This window comes from Watersipora subatra, chromosome 4, assembly GCF_963576615.1.
Source record: "Watersipora subatra chromosome 4, tzWatSuba1.1, whole genome shotgun sequence".
Lineage (NCBI taxonomy): Eukaryota > Metazoa > Bryozoa > Gymnolaemata > Cheilostomatida > Watersiporidae > Watersipora > Watersipora subatra.
The window spans coordinates 43,465,711-43,486,041 of record NC_088711.1 but is presented as its reverse complement, the minus strand read 5'-3'; the positions used below and the strand labels follow the sequence as shown (position 1 = coordinate 43,486,041).

Here is a 20,331-nt window from a genome sequence, read left to right as displayed (position 1 = left end):
CGTGAATCTACAGCACGTACTTCGTTGACTTGAGGAAATACAAGCTCTGTGTCAAGTGTCAGTGTACCTGGTTCAGCAGTAATGGTTATTAAACCAAATAATATCATACTTGATTGCAAATTTTAGCATCTTAAACCATAAGTAAGCTAAGTTTGTTATTCATTTTTCCTTAAAAAAATGGTCTTCCTAAAGGTTTTGGGATACTGTCGCTAATTAATTTAATTCCTAATAGTACATTGCAGCAAACCAGTTTAATCTTTGTGTCTCCAAAGAGAATCACAAAAATGTTGCTGTCATCAATCATTAAGTCAGTACAAAGTTTTAGAGAACAGAGAAACATCAGTAAACCAACAAGTACAGATTAAAATAACTTGTGCAAATCTTAGATTGACTGGCACTGATGAAAAAAGTAGGTCATGAAAATTAAGCTTTTCTGCTTCGTTTTAAGTTATATTTTCCAAAGAGGTTGTTAGCTTATTTTCAGACTGAACAATCAGATAACTCTATTAAAATAACTACGAACTATAAAAATACTGTTGGTACTGTCCTGTTGGTACTACAAAATACTGTTATAAGGTTACAAAGCACAGAAACATTTTGTAACATGTCTAAAACTTTGCTAACTGCTTGCAATGGCTCTGATGCATTGATAAGGTTTGCTAGTCAACTGGTCATTTAGGTATTCTATTTTTACATCTTCAAACCCCACTTCTTCCAGTGTTTTCATGTAAGCAACAAAATCTACATTGGCTCTTTCAAATCCACCTCTCTTTTTGCGTGCTAAAATATTGTCGATATTCTGTACAGTGAGGAGTTGTCCACCCGGTTTGAGAACTCTATGTATTTCAGCGCATGCTGTTGGAATGCTGGGCCAAAAATAGAAACTATTGCAACTGAATGCCATACTAATAGACTCAGAGTTTAATGGGATATTGTTGACAGGGGTGTGGTACAGCGTCACTTTATTTGCAGCTATTTCCTCATGCAGAAGTTCCTCAGCATCATAAAGAGCAAGCTCGGATATATCGATGCCATACACTCTGCCTTCTTTGACTACAATACAACACATATTGCTTCAGAAGGACAATACAGTCAAATTTCTGCACACAACACTCTGGAAACAAGAATTTTTTAAAATAATCTGTACAATATAGGGAAACATTAAATTCTGAACACAAAATAATTTTCAACACAACAGTTTTTCTAACTATTTCAGTTATCTGAAGGAATTGGTCAAATCAAATGCAAAAAAACTAAAAACAATAAAATGAAATGATAAAAAGAATATAAACTAAATCAGTTTAAACTAATATAATAATACTGCATATATAATACAACTGGTAATCTAATGAGTTAAAGTAAATTACTCTTTGTATCTACACTGTATATTACCACATCTACTTCCAGACGTATGCATCACCAAGGCTACACTTCCATCCATCGTTGTGACAATAAGAGTTGGATGTTGACTTTCAGTCGATCTTTTTAATTTCATAAAATTTACCCTAAGTAATCATTTAAAAAAATAGTTTTACAGCTGTTTAGTTTACATATGTGAAATCAGGACAAAATGAGGATTAAATTAATATATAATTTACTTCTATTAACTCAATTCACCATAAGTAACAATGGTGTAAATGAGTTTTAGTTTTCCAACAAAGTGGTCCAGTTTATTTTACACATCAGTGTAGATGTCTATAGAATCACAGATTTTAACTGAAATTAAAATTATGAAATTGTGATTACATGAAATATTTACTGCAAGGCTTTTGGGTTGTAGAACAAATTATACAAATTTGAATGGAAATCAACATTCGTCGCATTACGTTACAAAGAACGTCTAAAAACCGATATTCAACTCATTGTGTTACAAAGATCAGCTAAGAGTCGACATCAATTTCATTACGTTATGAAATCGACTAAAAAGGAGACATTTAACTCATTATGTCACAAGGCTTGACAGCGACTCGAACTTTAACTCATCACAATATAAACAAACAACTGAATGTCGACATTCATCTTATGAAATTAAAAAGATCGACTGAAAGTCAACATCCAACTCTTATTGTCACAACGATCGGTTGAATGTCGATTATTAACTCATTGCGTTACAAAGATTTGCGGAGAGTCAACGTTCAACTCAATACATGTATGTTACAAAGATCAAAACTTTAAAAGCTTGTGAAGCCATTGAACATTTTTGGCAAAATTATATGAAACTATAATCAATAATGTACGATTTAAAAATAGACTTTCAAAATAAAAACATTAGTTATATGAGATACAATGCCAAGTTGAGTGGCTTCCCGCTCGCAGTAGACTCAAATAAGAATCAAAATGACTTTTATCATTCTCTGAAGTCTATTGTGCACAACCACACTTTAATTACTTGACTAGACAAATGCTCGGCGTTGCTCAGGTATTAAAAAGCAGCTTATAAACAGTGGCAGGTAGTGTAGTTGCTTGCCACTTGCCATTAGCCTGGCACATTGCCAATGACTAATTTGAGCAAGCTACTATCCGTATTGCTAAATTTACTAATTAGAGCCGTGCGTTGCGTATCGCAGAGTTGTTATGGCGGTTAAAATACTATGCATATTTTAACGGACATAACGACTCTTATCGTTTAATTAATTCATTGTATCTCACATAGCTTAATTGGTTAGGTTATTGCCTGGTGAATGGGAGGCTCAGATCAAATTCAGCATGAAGCAGATCTTTCATTCCAAGATTTTAATAACTATAGCTGGACACACCGAACGACGGACTTTGAGATTTATATAGACTGAGAAAAAATGTTGTCCTTCAGCATTCCAAGCATGTTCGGAATAGATGACGTATAGTAAATTATTTTAGTCTTGTTAGCAAAAGAATATGCAAAAAAAGGCTAGGAATGCTGTAACTGAGTTTCTTGTATCAGTTTATAACCTTTTTGAGCAGCATATTTTAGACCAAGCCCATGGCCAAAGCCAATTTCAAGCACTGTGTCTGTTGGAGAAAGACAGGCACACTCCACTGCGCATCTCTCTAGGTAATCATTCCTCTTCGCCATCTACAACAGAGGATATACGGTACATGCTATAAAACACAAAGAGTATAACAAGAGAAATGCATGATGTTATTCATTTTTTTACAACATTCAAACTGAAAACCACAAAGAATGTATTGAAACTAACTAAAGCAACAACCACATCAGTTCTAGAGACAAATAGAAGACAGTAAATATTAAAATGAAAAGTGCTGACTACATCTGCCGGCATATAGAAGTGACGTACAACCATTTCTAGAAATGGCTGCTATTGCCCAGGTGAACCAAAAGATGATCGAAACCCTTAGTGTAAAACATACCTTTCTCATTACAAATTTGCCAATAAGGCTCTTTTGTGGGCATGCAAGATGAGCTGATATGGTTCTCCTTATATAGTTCATCTTTAATGGACAACGACAGAAGATAGCACCTTTTTTAACTTTACTCCGACCAAGTTTGTAAGGTTAAACTACCTGCAATGGCAAATTGAAGGTCATAACTAGAAGTTAGCCAAATGAGATGTCTGTGCTGGGTCACAAATGTTTGTATAAGTCTTTCTTAAAGATATGCAAGCAAAATAAGCACACATTTTTGAAAAGTATGACTCTCTCATCACACTGATTAACTATGGAGAACATGATATTCTGTTAGAGTTTATTTCAATTAAGTATTTCAACCTGAACAATTGCAATATTGAACAGGCAACAAGTATTTGTTAAACACCTGCTACAACTGTCGATATCTGCATTTTAAACACCTGCTACACCTGTCAAGATATGCATTTTATATGCCTGCTACACTTGTCAATACATGTATTTGCATTTCAAACACCCGCTACACTTGTCCACATCTACATTTTGGAGCCTGTTACATCGGGCCATAACTAAATTCTAAACACTCGTTACACCTTTTCTTGTCTATATTTTAAACACCTGTTACACCTGTCTGTATTTGTGCTTTAAACACCTGCTAACATGACAATATCTACATTTTAAACATTTGCCAGAACTGTTCATTTCTACATTTTAAACATACCTAAATGACACTTGACCAGACTGCATTTTAGGCTCCTGCTACACTTATCTACAGTTGCATAAATATACTCCTGCTACGCCTGTTAGTATCTGCATTTAAAATGTCAGTTAAACCTGCCCATATCTATGTTTTAAACATATGTTACACGTCATTGCGTTCATCTGTTCAAGTCATTACGTTAAACTTTAAGGTATTTGCTGTGACTGTAAAGAATGATAACAAATTGCAAGCACAAGTATCAATCACTATCCATTGTATTTTACAAACTGCTAAAAAGTATCAATACTTTAGCTAATTATTTGCTAATTTTTATAGAAAAATAAATTGGTGCATGCAAAGTTCTATCGAGGGCTCCGTCAAAAAGAGTGCAAAAATGAAGTTGAAAGTGTAATCAAAGTATATTTTAGTAGACTTTGGTTTTTGATCAATTCAAAACGCGACACGAAAGCATTCGCAGGCGTGTAATAAAGCAAATGTTTGTATGCTATAGCTTGCCTCTTTAGCTCCACCCATCGCCCTTCAAAGAATCATGACCGAAAACATGCAAAACAACAACCGCCTCATAAATCGTGGACAGCTACTTTCACATTTTGCCTTGGTTTTCACTTATGTCCATGTGCATTAGACAGCTAAATTACTAATGGGTAAAACTTAGACTTATGATCAGGAAAAGGTAGTTCACCTTTATTAGGAATAATCCCCTAGTCTGAAAAATAGCTGAGTAAATAGAACTAAGACACTAGAGAAAAAGTGAATAAAATAATACCCGCAGAAACAATTAGAGGTACTGAAATAGGTATGACTCTGAGATAAATTGCTACATTGAGACGATGGTTTGTAATTCATTATCATTGCAAAGCTCTTCCTAATTTTATCGTTTATTAACAATTACACGCTGTGTTCATATTTAACATTATTTTACATTTACAAGAGTAACTGTCGGAGTTTTTATTACAACTTTATACTTGTTTCAGCGTTTAGTTTTGGTTGTGAGTGACTGCATTTGATGACTTGCTAGCTTTGGTCCTTTTACGCTTTTCACAACAACAGTTGCAGATGTGAATTAAATTTATTCCAAATAACAAACAGTGATAAACCTGTACTAATTAAACCACTGATATACAGCCCCTGGGAGCTGTATATCAGTGGTTAAACTAGATCTTAGTTTTCATAAAAAAGTTGGGCGTCCGTTCCGGTCGCAATGCTGCAACATTTTAGTTCTATTACTATAGCCCGTGGGCGTTTAAATTTAGCCACTAGTTTACTACTGAATATTTATTATGCTGTGTCATGAAATGAGGTGTATTGTGAATTACAAGACCGTCAATTGGAGTCGCTGAACAAGGCTTCTTCGGGAAAGCGGAAGCTGTTGATGGATCAGAAGATACGCGTAGTAGTGTACATTATATGGAAGCTTCATTAACTAATTTTCACGTTTACGAATACTCGTTCTTAAGTATATTACTTGAGTTATAGTATTTTGCTGTGTAAAGTCATTCACAAATATTTTCGAGACACCAGTAGTTTTCGTTTCTGTTTTGCCTTCTGAGTGTTCTGAGATATATTTGCAAAATAATGTTTCTTCAGTAAAGGATATTTTGCAATACAGCATTTGAAAGTGCTTAAAATTTGTAAAAATACGTTTTAAGATCATCGTAGGCAATACACTAAATAAAAATCTAATATTTATTTTTCCTTTTTATGAACTTAAGTCTTTTGCCAGTGTTGCTGTAAAGTCCACTATATGGTATACGCCACTATGATGTTGACAGGCTGCTTTTATCTCGAGTGATGTTTTAACATAGAAAACAAACACTGCTTGGTAAATGAAATGCTCTGGGAAATAAGTTCTGTAAAGAATATGTCGTTTTTTCCTTTGATAAATACATTATCAAGTGAATATATCACATGCGTTAGCTAATTATTGCATGCTCAGTTAATTTAGATGTTTGTAATTATTATGGGCTAGTTTTAGCATAACTTTGGCAGAGTAAACTGCAGCAGCTGGTTTTTGGAATTCGAACGAAGGTTTCCTACAACGACGTGTTTTTGCACATGGAAATAGTAGGCCTAAGAGGGACATCCTGCTCATTAGTTCTCTTTCCTCTAAGTACAATATATCAAGATATTGAAGTTCTTCGTGCTGTTATGTCAACTATTAAATATTGCATTTTGGTAATAGTTAATATCTAGTTTCATTATAATAAAAAAATATTTCTTATCGTAATTGTTTAATTGTAAATGCATGTAGGGTTAAATATGGATATTCATCGTTAGTTTTATTTTTGTTTGGGAAGTCCATATAATATTTCTAGTCACATAAGAAATATGTCTGTTGAGGCAGCTGTTCCAATTTCAATCTCCACCCTTATACTGTAGACCCACTAGCAACAAAGAATAAAATTAAATACACATTAACCACTTGCATGTGGTTCTTGGCATAACATCAGTAAAAATTAGTGGTTACAAAATGAATTTCTATACAAAACTATAATTTTCAGCAGTGTATGGTATATTTCAAGTGCTTAAAAGAAGACCTTTGCGTAACTGAAATGGAACGGCGTAGAAATGATAATAGTTGTTGGTAACAACACTGAAAGTTGCTAGTAATAATTTTTAAGAAGTCAGAATTTTAACCTATTCTTTCCTAAATATTTTCTCTTATAAAATAAAACAACTGTAGTAAAGATTAGGTTAAACACTGTCATCCCGTTTGAGATTTTTAGGTAATTAAACCACCATGCTATTTTGTTACTTTTTAACTGCTTGTGTCAATTATTATGTCAAGAAAGGGTGATAAACTTGTTGGCTAATTGTTGTTTTCTATTATTTTTAAACTGTAGCCACACTCTAGACAGTAGATTTGGTGACAATTTATGACATGTACAAGCAAATCTGAAAAAAAGTGAGCAGTCGCCTCAGGTTTTATATGTATCAGATAGAAACAGAAAGCCTTTGAAACTTAGGATATTTGAGGCAACATGAATAAGAAATTTTGAATACACTCATCTGCACCTGAAACAAATGAACCTTTCCTGTTGGTGTTAGCATTAGCTAACATATAATTGACACTTCAGGTATCTGCATTGTTTTTTCATATGGTTGAGATGACAGCCTAATAATTAAAGAGTCGCTAATGATCATTTTGTATTAGCTATATCTAAAGGCAGCACGGTTCACAAAACTGTCTTTCCCATGTTATTTATTATTGAGGAGTTGTCACAACTCTTGCATCAAAGTATGCCATCATATTTTTACTTTCACTTTAAATCGCTACAATATTTTTCATCCTATTACTTGTTACCATAAAACTATGTCTCAAATAAGCAAATCACGGTTAATCAGTGAATATCCGTTGAAAAAGACAAAGCACTACCTTTAGTTTTCTTCCTTTGCTAGTTGTGCTCAGTGGTAGGTATTACGTTGTGGTTTTGTTTCAAAATTTGTTATTATTAGTATCATCATATGCTCCATATGGAATACTTACCAAAATGCTTGGAATGTACAACGCCTTGCAAATTTCAATCACTCGATGTCTCCTGAGGTTTGCAAATTAGGTTCTGCAATGAAGCAATTAACTATTCAACATCAATAAGTTACATGATAACACTCATGGCTCAGAGATAGAATCTCGTTGATCAATACAGGAACAGTAGTCTTTACTGCTTCTCAGGGTTTACTGTTGTGTCTGTGACTTGATATAGCAAATTTACTAATAGCACATCAGGGTGAAAAAGAACTCATACCAAGATCATGTTATCATGTATCTTCGCCATCACATTCATTGCACCTACTAGTGTTTTGAGCCGCTAAAGTAACGTCCCAACATAGTTGTCAGCGCTCTCAAGGTACTCTAAAGCAGTCTCATGGTTTATGAGCGAGTTCATCGCCCTACAATGAATTATTTTTTTGTTAATTTTAGTTTTCAATTTATTTATATTTTATAAAAGTTGGTAGCACTTGGTTATTATTGTTTTTTGTTATTAAAGAAATTTTAACAGCACTTATGTTTGCGCATGTTACAGTACTCGTAACATCATACAACTTCATTTTAAACAGGATACGTTCCACTTAATCTTATTTCTCATAAAACATTTTATCTTCATTTGTCATGCTTGCCCAGTGCAACAAGCTTATGCCAAATGCAAAATGTTGTTATTATAGTTATGTAAGTAGTTATCTAATATCTACTCAGCTGACTAAAATAACTTCATCTCCTGTCACAATGCATTACTTCCGTCTTGATTTTATTTTCATGGACTTTGCCTTAAATTCATGTCAAAAGGGACTTTTGCTACAAAGCTATTTAGGTTTTTTTTTCAAACATTTTTATAAGTTCATTGTTATAACACCTAATTTTTTAATTCAAGGAATTTAATCTTATTTCATGATGCTGTTTATCATTATTTCATTATATTATGTTGCTATTGCAATAGCTCAAAAGTCAACAATAATTAAATTTACTTATAAAAAGTTTATGGCGTGTTTATCAAGTTTGTTTAAATTTTACGAAAACAGGACCTGTACTTGAGTTATAAATTTTTTCTGACATAGTTACTAATCCTAACGTACATTTTTCCGCTTTTTTGTCTTTATATAGCTTGTAGTTTTTTATAATTTAGACAATCATAAATCGTTTTACGCTGGTTATCAAAGTTGAATTATTTCTATTCATACAGGTAGTTAATGGATCTCAAAGTAAAGTACACCTTTCAATTTCATACACTGTAGGTTTTAGCTGTCTATTGTTTGGTTCGAAGGACTTTTGTTACCCTTTTGTTTTTTTACAATACTGCTGGATGCTCAGTATTGAGGCCAATTGAATAACTAGCTGCAGGCCGTACGTTTGAGCAATAGAAAAATGATACGCTAGTTGGTCTACAAAATTCACCAGGCTTAATTATTATGATATATTTTTAGCATAAGCTAGATATTGCTCTCACCACGGTCGATTCCTACCACAGTTGACTCATACCATGTTTGATGTAGATCAAATCATTTATCGATTATTTTTAATTGCTTAAATAATTTATTACAGATTATTTGTATCATATACAAATCATTAAAAGTATTTAAAATATCAGGACCGTATCAATAAAGTGAATGTATACTAATCCATCGTTTTTTTGACGTCATCAAGTCGTTTGCAGATGCGCTCATTCACGAAAAAGCCGCCATACTTGTAGAAAACGATCATTATTCTTTTATTTAATAGTATTTATTGGTGTAGTTTTGATACCATAATAAAATACATTGCAAACAAAACCATCGTTTTCAAAATTCATTGCAAAAGCTTCGTGTTTTAATGATAAAAGTTGTCTATAAAGATAGCCAACAACGATAAAATGACGTCACAAAAAACGAAGGATTGATTACCGTGTCTGCATTGCAAATCTCCATCATTCCATATAAACAGGTGTTACATTCAGTGTGAAAGCAGTAGTTTTTTTCTGTTATCTGTCTCAGTCAACAGGTTGATATGTTAAGCATGGTCAGGTTAGTATGGCAGTCTGATCTCAAGTTTAATTTTTGTATTAGAAAGTTAACACCGTGTTTTGGATGAAATAACTTGGTCAGTTTTGAGAATTTAAAAAAATACCGTAATTGTAAATATCGAGCCGTAAGCCTGACGATGCCTGGAGTTTTTTTATGTTTAATCAGATGTTTCGCATGTAGGTTTTTAAGAGGCTGGGACTTAAGAATCAGGCAGTTTTGAAACCAAATATTTTAGTGACTTGCCGGAAGGCACGGAGCATATGCGCGTGAAGTTAAAAGAATCGGCCCAAAAATTTGGAAGCGCATCAAAGCAGACTGACAGACACACACATTGACAAAATGGAATTTTTTAATATAAATTGTGTAATTTTAAGTTATTTTATTTTAGAAATTGTAAAATTTCTTAAATTTTATAGATTTGGCCATCTCTGATCAGATCACAGATTTGCTCCTTCTCCTACAGCATCCAGCAGTTCTCCTTGTACTTTTTTATTTGTTATTGCTATTCTTTCAGCTTATTGTTACTATATTTTTGGCTGAGAAGTATCTTACTTATATAATATACATAACGTTAAACATATACTGGTCCAGTAATAGGAAATAGAGAGTATGTTTCTCTTGACATATCAATATATTTGCAAGCTAGCTATGCCTACCTTTGCAGTGTTGGTTGAAGAATGCAGAAGTGAACAGGGTGCTTAGAAGGGATGAGTGAGCAATCAAGAGGCCCTCTTATTCAGCGCCAGGGATACGTGAAGAGAGCTCCCAGTGGCAAACTCTCGGCCTTCAGGGTACCTCTGACTATACCTACCTTGTACAGTAGTGTCTCACATATGTTACCTCGTCTTTCTTATAATTTTAGCTTTTTGGAGGTGTTTTATATGTAAATAATTATATTTTTAGTTTTGGATTGTTGAAAGGATTAGCAATGATAATAGGTAGTTTTGTTTATTTTCCTATTGTTAGAATTATAAACCAAATATATTGAGTTGCGAAATAACACATAAGCTATCGTATTTCACGGCCTATAAGACGCACTTTTAGTCAAAAAAATTGGCCAAAAATTCCCCTGCGTCTTATCTACATAATACGAGCTCAAATTTTGAGAATCTTGTGTGAATTTCTGCATGACCATGTCACGCAGGTGCCTTAGCCTAGCCTAAGCGGCATTTGAGCATTTTTATTTACTGGATTTTGCTGCTGCGAATATGGATATGGAAAATGGTTCATGGTTATTTTGCCAAAATTATATTGGTCAAAATACACATTTACCGAAAGGTCATTTATCAAAATTGAAGCCTTTCAGTGTAGTCTTGGTCAAGTTATTTTGGACCTCTTTACTGAAAAACATGGTACATTATCAGTGGCTGCAAGAAAATAAACTACGGGAAGTGAAAAAAGGAAACCATGCTGATGATGAAGATGGTGAATTACTGCGTTCTGGTGATGACGATGATGACGATTTTTTTGTTTTGAAGACTAGTAAAATTTGATGACTTAGTGCTCTACGTTTATATGCTCACTTATTATGATGATAATAATGAGAGATAATAGTTCCCATTATTTCTCCTTATTTTATTTTCTTAACTTTGGCAATAGTAATGTTTCTGTGTGCATCGTGTCTTCTATCCCAAATAGTTCCCATAATAGTTCGGAGTGAGTAGCTAAATTTTAACATTCTGTAATAACCTACTAAAATACATATAAAAGATCCATGAATATTTTTTTCCTCAGTGTTCTGCTAAAACTGGGGCACATTCCATGCAAAGATGTGTCTTATAGGCCATCAAATGCAGTATATAGCGAGCACAATGGAATTATTTTATAAAGAAAAGCTGGTTTCTATGACGGGCTGTTTCTATGACGGGCTAGATACTGATTTAAGTTTATTAGTTTTAAGTTTTTCAGGCTATGTAACTTTTAATGTGTTTTCAATGTATTTAATTCATTACCTAGCATAACAGCATTTTCCTTCATTGGAGTTGAATTAATCTCATCATCGAAAGCAAACTACGAGTATTGGAACAGAGTGGATGACATGTTATATGAGTCATGGAGTAACATTTAGATTATGAATCATGCAGCACATAACTGCTGCAGCTGTAGTTCTGTTAATGAGAACACGCATAAGATTGCTTTTTCTTCGCACTACGCAATAGCGTTTGCATTGCATTAGCATCTTATTAGCATCTTATAGGCTTATTGCCTATTTCATATCATATACATGAAAAGTGTGATAGGGATTTACACTCAAGGTTTCTGTTGCATCATGGGTGTCTATGACCTTCCATTTGAGTTGTATGGTCATTCTGTAAATAATTTTGTTTAGAAATGGGAGAAAAAATGGTGTGTGTTTGCCCTGTCAAAGAGGTGTGGGCCTGTATTGGACTTTTTTGATGAGAGATCGGGAACGGGTAGCGGGCCCGCAGGAGCAATTGGCCGTGTGGAGTTAAAGGCAACAAAGCAAGTGTGCGCTGCCATCCAGTGCAAGGTGCCCTATACATTCATAGTGGTCACCGAGAGCAAGATCCTTAGCCTTGCAGCACTCTCTCAGTAAGTTGATTTTATCAGCAACCCTGGAACTGTACCATCCTTCTCCTTATCTATTCTATCTGTTTGTCTTTATTCATACTCGCAATCTCGCATCATCTCTCTTTCATTCATCTCTATTTTCACTGCGCTTTATGTGCTCCCTGTTTAGGGGTTGTCTTGCCTTCATTCATTGTCAGCGCACTTCACGGCAGCCTCATAAAATCTAGGCCAGCAAGTCATAGATAAAAACTTGCAAGAAAAAATATTGTAGATAATAACAACAGTGATGCTCCATTATAACTATTTTAACGGTATGTCAAGGAAAAACAGTGAGCTGCTGCAAACACTTCCTCTAGCTCAGCTTTCCTTTTCACTCTTTTTTCTGCGACTTCCTTTGTTAGTTTGCTTGTCAAGGTTACTATTGGTCTCGCCTTTAACCAATCAGGTTGAGCAGTACTAACAAGGAAGTATTCTTGAGTTTTTATAATTGTTTTTTCAGTGATGCTGGCAGGCGGCCTTGCGCAAGCTTTTGTTTGTTTAGCAGTTGAGTTCTTGTTGAATAAGTACACAGAGTGATAACATCTAATTAAATATGGGTGTACCGAAAAGGGTGAAGTCTACTCCTTATAGTTTCATAAGCGTAAACTTGTTCATAGACGTGTAGCTTGCAGATTTATTAATGCTCGTATGTTCTCTAGCTAAGTGTTATTGGCCATGTGGCTTCATATTCTTGGTAACTTAATTTGCCTTAATCGGCGCTTCCTCCTTTAAAATGTCTAATTACTTGTACCCTGTCAGTCAGGTGCCGAGAGGGATCATCAGGCTCAATTACTACCTACACAATCATTCCAAAATGTGACGAGACAGTCGATTGGTGCAGGTGAAAAGGTGTTGGTCCACCAAATCAAAATTCGCGAGTTCGTATCCCAATGAAAGCAATCTTTTCATAACTTTCAAGCGTGGCTGTGGACAGAAAGACGGAAAAGAAAATTATAGTAAAGATTCTTGGAGTTGTTATATCGTGTTGAAGTAGTTGTGTATGCACTTTCGGCCATCGTAATTATATTCTGATCTCTTGAGCATTAAGAAAATTTGATCTATTTTAGCGCGCAAATAATTATTGGTCATGGTGCAATCATATTAGTTTACTAGTCATGTTATGCTTCTTAAACATCAAAGAGTTTGCAAACATGATATTTTGTTTGCATTAATATAATTATTTCTCTTTTGTTGACGGTTTGTATTTGTAAATTTTAAATATTTTCAGTATAGGATTGATCTAAATTCTACAAGAGCTTTCATCTTATTCATAGAATATTCTTTATTCATTATATTCATTACATTCATTATTCTTAGAATATGGTAGTGTAAGACATCATGAATGAGATATTTCCGTACATCGTCAAGATATTCCTTATTGAACATCAGTGGAACATAGGCTTGTATGGTGTTTTGTTAACGTAGTAATTCTATCACTAATGTTATATACTAAAAGAGCTCAAAGTATAAAATCACTTCAAAGTTTATTTTATATTCCAATCTGACACTCCATATGTATTTATCCCTATGCGACAAGCGATTGGTGAATTATCATGTTTTCATATGTGGTGTTTCATTGACCCTGTTAAAGGAGGTGTGGTCATGGCAAAATTTATGTGTCTGCAAACATGGTGATGGAGTAGACAACTTCGTTTCAATCAAGAATAATTTTCTCATGGGTTAATTTGGAATCATCTGTAACCATTTTTGTGCCATGTCCTTTAATCTCTTTCAATGGAGTCTGTTTGTTAAATAAAAAATAAAAAACTGTTTACAACTCGGTCACAATTTATTTGTTAACTTTTGTTGCTTTCTACAAAACCGAGGGTGAACTCTCCACCTTGGAGTTGTGTTCCCTATATTTGGATAACGTTGCTGTTGTCCTTTTCTTTACAGGTCTGATGCTGACTCATGGATCTCGTGTCTCAGACGAGTCTTGACTAACAACTCATGTCTTCAGGTCAGTATTGACTAGCCAATCATGTGCTTATGTCAGTATTTACTAACTAATCATTTTCTCAGGTCAGTGTTAATTAGCCAATCGTGTCCTCATGTCAGTTTTGACTAGCCAATCATGTTCTCATATCAGTATTGACTAGCCAATCATGTTCTTATGTCAGTATTTACTAACTAATCATGTTCTCAGGTCAGTGTTAATTAGCCAATCATGTCCTCTGGTCAGTTTTGACTAGCCAATCGTGTCCTGAGGTCAGATTTGATTAGCCAATCGTGTTCTCAAGTCAGTTTTGACTAGCCAATCATGTCTTCAGGTCAGAATGCTTAGCCAACCTTGTTCTACCCATCTGCTATTCTAATCATCTCAGCCGTGTACTCAAACATAACACTCTTTGTCGACTCTTTCTCAGCTCATATTTTTTCAATATGTGGTTGCAGGCAGGTTACGTTAAATCCTTCAGGATTTGCCTGGCATGTCTTCTGCCAGAAAAGCAGTCAGGTAGCCAAAATCAACTATATATAGTATTATCGTGCCTATTATTCAGTTAAGTTGCGTCATGAATTATTTTCGCTATGCATGGTCATGACTCATCCTAGTTTATTTATGCAGAGGCTATTCCAAGACCCATATCATTGTTTGACCATGGAATCTGTAGGAATGTCTCCACCCTTGAGTTATATATAACCTCAGTCTATTCGTTAATCTCAAGTATTCAAGTTGACAATCATTCTAGTGGGACTGTTCGGAACCAGATTGAAGTGTGATTATTTTACAATTCTCTATGAGGAGCTTTTTTCTTATCTTCGAAGTTTAACTCCCAAGTGAAACTAGTGGTTAGTAGCTAATGATTATTCGATGTCTGTTTACCCAGAGTTCCGAGGACCACACGTATGAAACCAGTGGCAATGCTTTGACAAGGCAGGAGCAGGAGAGACTTTCTCGGGCTAAGAAGCGACCGCCGACTCCTCCTGGCTCTGAATCCGAAGAAGATTACCCAAATACAAGTATGTAGTATGTACATGTATATATATACATGTATATATATAGATATACATGTATATACATGTATATATGTATGTATATACAGTCAAACTTGGATAACTCGAACATCAAGGGACCGAGCAAAAGTGTTCGAATTATCAGAGCATTCAAGTTATCAGAGCACTGTCACAAGTCCATATATTTACTTATTTATTAGTAGATACATGTACATATACAAACTATAATATAAATCAAAAGCACAAATGGCTTGTTTCAAATTAAATGCTTCTAATGTAAAGTTTAAAACGTTTTCATGAAAAAGTATAGAGATTTTTCTATCACTTGAGATTGGTTTGTTGTTTGAGGTGATGTTATTGCCAGGACGTTTTTCAGATTGACATTGGCAAAACTTGATCGTTGTTGAAATGCTCAAAAGAAAAGACATTTTTTTCTTTTGGGGTCTTACCCACGATCAATTTTGCCGTTTTTTCTTTAAGTTTATGCAGATTACCTTACTTTACCTGAGATTCGTTAAGAGCAACACTCCGAGGCAGTTCAATTAGAAGTTTTACGAGGTTTTACGGTACATTCTATATCACTCACACTTTTTTAATAGATACTTATTGAATGTACACACGTATTCTGTGTTTAGGTCAAACGATGAATAGTTTTTTGTAGCTCAGACAACGTATACGTTTAATTACAACATTTTTTAAGACGTTTTAAACATTCAACATTCCGACGTTGATTCAACACGGAATCAACGTCGGAAAACTATTCATCACGGGCTAGCCGAGTCACGCACTCAAGGATTTTCGCCACGCACATACAAAACAAAAACAACATGCGATTTTTGTTTTGTATGTGCGTGGCGAAAATTCTTGCACGCGTGACCCGGCTAGCCCGTGCTATTCATCGAATCGCAGTATAAATCAAATTTCACCAAACTTTTAGAAAAGTCGTTGACAAAAATATTTTGCCGATGGTGGTAATAACGACGCTTATGAATTACGAAAAGATGAAGTTTACCTCTATGGCTTTGAATAAAGTGATTTTCTAAAGCGAAAACAACCGTTTCGGTAGCTGTTGGGCAAAAAAACAGTTCGAATTAACAGTGTTGAGTTCGAGTTATCTATAGCAATTTATCATTACGTGGGAACGGACCAAAGGAAATGTTCGAATTAACCATGTGTTCGAGCTATCCGTGGACGAGTTATCCATGTTTGACTGTATATATATATATAGGTTGGTTGAGTTGCTTGTAGTTTTTACGGGTTAGCAATATTATCAGGGTAGCAATGAAGCTCGAGGTGTCTTATCAAAACATGATTAAACTCTGTGACACCGGAAAAATGCTGTTTGTGGATAACGATTTAAAGATCTCTACTCGAAAATTAATATTCGAAAATGTGAAATACATAATCTGACAACATGATAGTTGTGAGAATGAAACATAACTACCAGTGCTCCACCAAGAAGCTCAATGGGAGCAACAAATTCCTTGTTTGCCAGAATGTCATGTTCAGATCTGCTAAATTTGAGTGCATTTAACTGGGGCTTCAGTTATCTACAGGTTTATCATTTATATTTACTATCTTCATTATAATATAGTTATGAAGTTGTATTTCGAATTTTCATTTAGTTGTATTTCAAATTTTATTCAGTTGTATTTCAAATTTTATTTAGTTGTATTTCAAACTTTATTTAGTTGTATTTCAAATTTTATTTAGTTGTATTTCCAATTTTATTCAGTTGTATTTCCAATTTTATTTAGTTGTATTATATTCCTACTTATATACCTTATTATATACCTACTTATATATCTTATTATATACCTACTTATATACCTTATTATCTACCTACTTATACACCTTATTATATACCTACTTATATACCTTATTATCTACCTACTTATATACCTTATTATATATCTACTTATATACCTTATTATCTACCTACTTATATACCTTATTATATACCTACTTATATACCTTATTATCTACCTACTTATATACCTTTTTATCTACCTACTAGGTATATAAGTAGGTATATAATAATGTATATAAGTAGGTATATAATAATGTATATAAGTAGGTAGATAATAAGGTATATAAGTAGGTATATAATAAGGTATATAAGTAGGTAGATAATAAGGTATATAAGTAGGTATATAATAAGGTATATAAGTAGGTATATAATAAGGTATATAAGTAGGTATATAATAAGGTATATAAGTAGGTATATAATAAGGTATATAAGTAGGTAGATAATAAGGGATATAAGTAGGTATATAATAAGGTATATAAGTAGGTATATAATAAGGTATATAAGTAGGTCTATAAAACTTGATTAATAATTTCATATGTTACTTTATATTTCATCTGATTTCTATTTTATAGCTACTTACTATATCTGAGTTCAACAGTTTCAATAACAAAGTTTTATATCGCTTAAAAGGGATGATGAAAGCTTTAAAAATGCATTAATTTTTGTATATTTCTATATCGGTTTCTGTTAGTGGACTGCGATACAGTGTCATGTATCCTTTTTGTATGATTATCAACTAGCTGAATTACCCTGTGCGCAAACAGTTGGTTTGAGCTAAAGGTTATTCTCGGATGCCTGTAGACCTAGGATCTCCCACTCCAACTGCCCCACCCCCTCTTGTCCGTAACTCAGTTCTTGAAGTTGACATTTCATCAGCACCTCCACTCCTACCAAAGAGGGCAACAAGGAAGGAAGTATTACCTCCTCCAGTACCCAAATCAAGCCGTCCCAGACTAAAAGAACCCGAGAGGTAGAATCAATTAAACTCTTGTTTTGGTTTTAAGTTTAGGAGTTGCTTACCCAAACTTGTAGGTTAGGCAACTCCAATAAAAGAAATACAGTTCTCCCTCAGGATACGATTATCCTGATATACTATTTTTTCACCTTACAAAGTGGCACAGGATGATTTTTTCACATCATTATACAAGTCTGATTTCACCATAAAAATTCGTCAAAATTTTCACCCGAGTTCAAATTTGGCAGTCGATGTAGTTGTTACTTACGTCAAAATAATAAAGACACCAAAATGTTGTTCACTGAAAATATTTTCGCAACGTCTGAAAGAGACACGATGACTGATTTTTCTCAGTGTAGCAATTCTCATGTGTAAAGTGGTAATATTTTCCCTTTAAACCGCTAGCAAAGTTGGAGTTGCAATCCCTGAGTTTGAAACGATAGGTCATTGGTCAGATAACTTTCCTTAACCTGCTAACAAAACTCCTCTTCATTACAAAAACAGCATTGTTCGGGTTTTCATGCCGACTTAGGATGAAAAAGGTTTTAAACAGGTCTGCTAAAAGTTATAGTGAAACAAAGACGAGAACTGATAAGTGATAAAACTTTAGTGATACAGTTGAAATTCAGTAAAATAGTTAAAAATACATACTAAAGCTTAGCGTTGAATGTGTGTGTTTAGTAAGCTAAACTTATTTGAGGTGAATATAAAGTTGTTATTATATGTACTTTTGTCTTGAAGGTAAGAACTCCCTCAGGTACGTAGTGCACACGGTACATTATAATGTTACATTTTATTGCAGTTCATAACCACTAAGTACACTAAATACAATAATGTTACTGTAGGTAACTTTAGTTATCAAGGTTAACATACTATTTTGTTACTAATTGTTAATATGTTAATGCTTATATAAAATTTTAACAGTTTTTACCAGGGATGTTTGCATTATATAATTACTATGGTTTCTATACCTCTGCGTACAATTTTTTTCACCATGCGATGCTCACCCTGGAATGGATCAAAATCGTATCCTATGGGTGCACTGTATTTTAGTTTGGTTTTTGATTGGTCAGAGTCATTATGTTAACTCATATTACTGTAATCATCTTATAGTAGTAAAGTCTTCAATAATCACATTTGTACATGTATTCTGGCCAACAAATTTTTATTCAAATTAACGCAAGAGATCATGCCTAGGCAATGATTTGGTCCAAAATTTCCTATGGTAATACAGCCTAGTTCTACTAGTCATTGTCCATGATCAGAATTTAATCTTTCAAAAGATTTATCTTTGTAAATGTGAAGTTGTGTTATCTGTCAGTTGGTCTATGGCACTTCACGATGTTAATAGCTTTCACACTAATCCATAGCATCTCATTCTGTGTGCTGGTGAACATTTGAGTGATATCTGTGGGGGTCACACTAATGGTATGCCAAGGTTATTAGCAACAATAGATGACTCAGTTTTGTGCGTCTGCAAATTCTCGGACAAAGTTATTGTGTTGCTATGGTTATATCTAGACACAACCAGGTTGAGCTTTCACCATTCTTTCATTGGTAATATCTTTTGTCAGGATCGGCCTCTCAAGTTTTATTGGTCTAATCGTGTTGACCTAATATCTATCGATCCAATTTCTATTGAACTTTGCTGGTGCAATATTGATTCATGGCTGTATTTTCATCAATCCCCTAATGTATCGAACATTTGTCTGGTTGGTTTACTTTGGTTTGCATATCACCATATCGTCGATAAACAAGCGGTTTAGATTCTAGTTGTGATCTGATTTTCTTCATGGAATTAAAGGGAGTTGTCAGCCCGTTCTTCATTGAGACTTCATAACAAAATAGTAAAACAGAAATGATAGAAATACTGAGATCTGAAAAAGTATTAAGGTGTTTCGTGTGACAATAACTCATCATTTCCTGTCTAGTAGGCCATTCACATAGGAATGAGTTTGCTGAAAATTTGATCTATTTTGAATGGTTTATAAAGTTCTATTTTTGTGAAGATAGTCTTCAATGGGAGCTGTTCAGTTTTAAAGGTGTGGCACGAGAATTTTAAAAGCATTGACTGATTGATTTTCAAAATCAGGCTCGAATTAAGCTTAGATTTGCCTCCCTTTGTCTGTTTGTTAATGCTACCAACTATGCATTGCTGCTGCCTAGACAATAGTTAATGGAAGTGTTGTCATTAAAATATCAAAAAATGAGTTTTGCTTTATGTTTTTTTGGTTTTTCCTTTTTTTAGTGAAGCTAAAAAATCAATTTTACATAATTTTTGAAAAAAGACGTATCGTTATTGAAAGACAACAGAGTGTGGTCAATTTCATAGAATTTTCATAGAATACGCACTTATAGGAACTAAGTTTGACAATAATAGACCCACTCTTGCATCTGTTGTAGAGTTTATTTTCTTACCTAATGTTAGGTTGTCTCTAGCAAGATTTTACACATCAGTTATAATGAACAAATTTATAATAA

At 34.0% G+C, this 20,331-nt stretch overlaps 2 protein-coding genes across 4 annotated transcripts in view; one reads left to right on the top strand and one right to left on the bottom strand.

The window, feature by feature from the left end:
- Positions 1-449: 449 nt before the first annotated feature.
- LOC137395170 (uncharacterized methyltransferase YdaC-like) overlaps positions 450-20,331 on the bottom strand; it is a 265,899-nt gene continuing 246,017 nt past the window's right edge. Inside the window, exons 1-4 of one of the 3 annotated variants that reach the window (XM_068081999.1) lie at positions 5,029-5,162; positions 3,349-3,501; positions 2,929-3,052; positions 450-1,053 (exon numbers count right to left, since the gene is read on the bottom strand). In XM_068081999.1, coding sequence (XP_067938100.1) covers positions 620-1,053; positions 2,929-3,052; positions 3,349-3,429 — 639 coding nt within the window. In that variant the 5' untranslated portion in view covers positions 3,430-3,501; positions 5,029-5,162 and the 3' untranslated portion in view covers positions 450-619. Of the gene's footprint in view, positions 1,054-2,928; positions 3,053-3,348; positions 3,691-5,028; positions 5,163-20,331 lie in introns of those variants that run through there. The other 2 variants (XM_068081998.1, XM_068081997.1) reach the window with 2 other exon arrangements.
- Positions 10,210-20,331, top strand: part of LOC137393178 (uncharacterized) — a 36,894-nt gene continuing 26,772 nt past the window's right edge. The window contains exons 1-5 of the mRNA XM_068079617.1: positions 10,210-10,350; positions 11,889-12,112; positions 14,027-14,090; positions 14,959-15,091; positions 17,697-17,865. Of these exons, the coding sequence (XP_067935718.1) occupies positions 10,267-10,350; positions 11,889-12,112; positions 14,027-14,090; positions 14,959-15,091; positions 17,697-17,865 (674 nt within the window). The 5' untranslated portion in view covers positions 10,210-10,266. The remainder of the gene's footprint in view (positions 10,351-11,888; positions 12,113-14,026; positions 14,091-14,958; positions 15,092-17,696; positions 17,866-20,331) is intronic.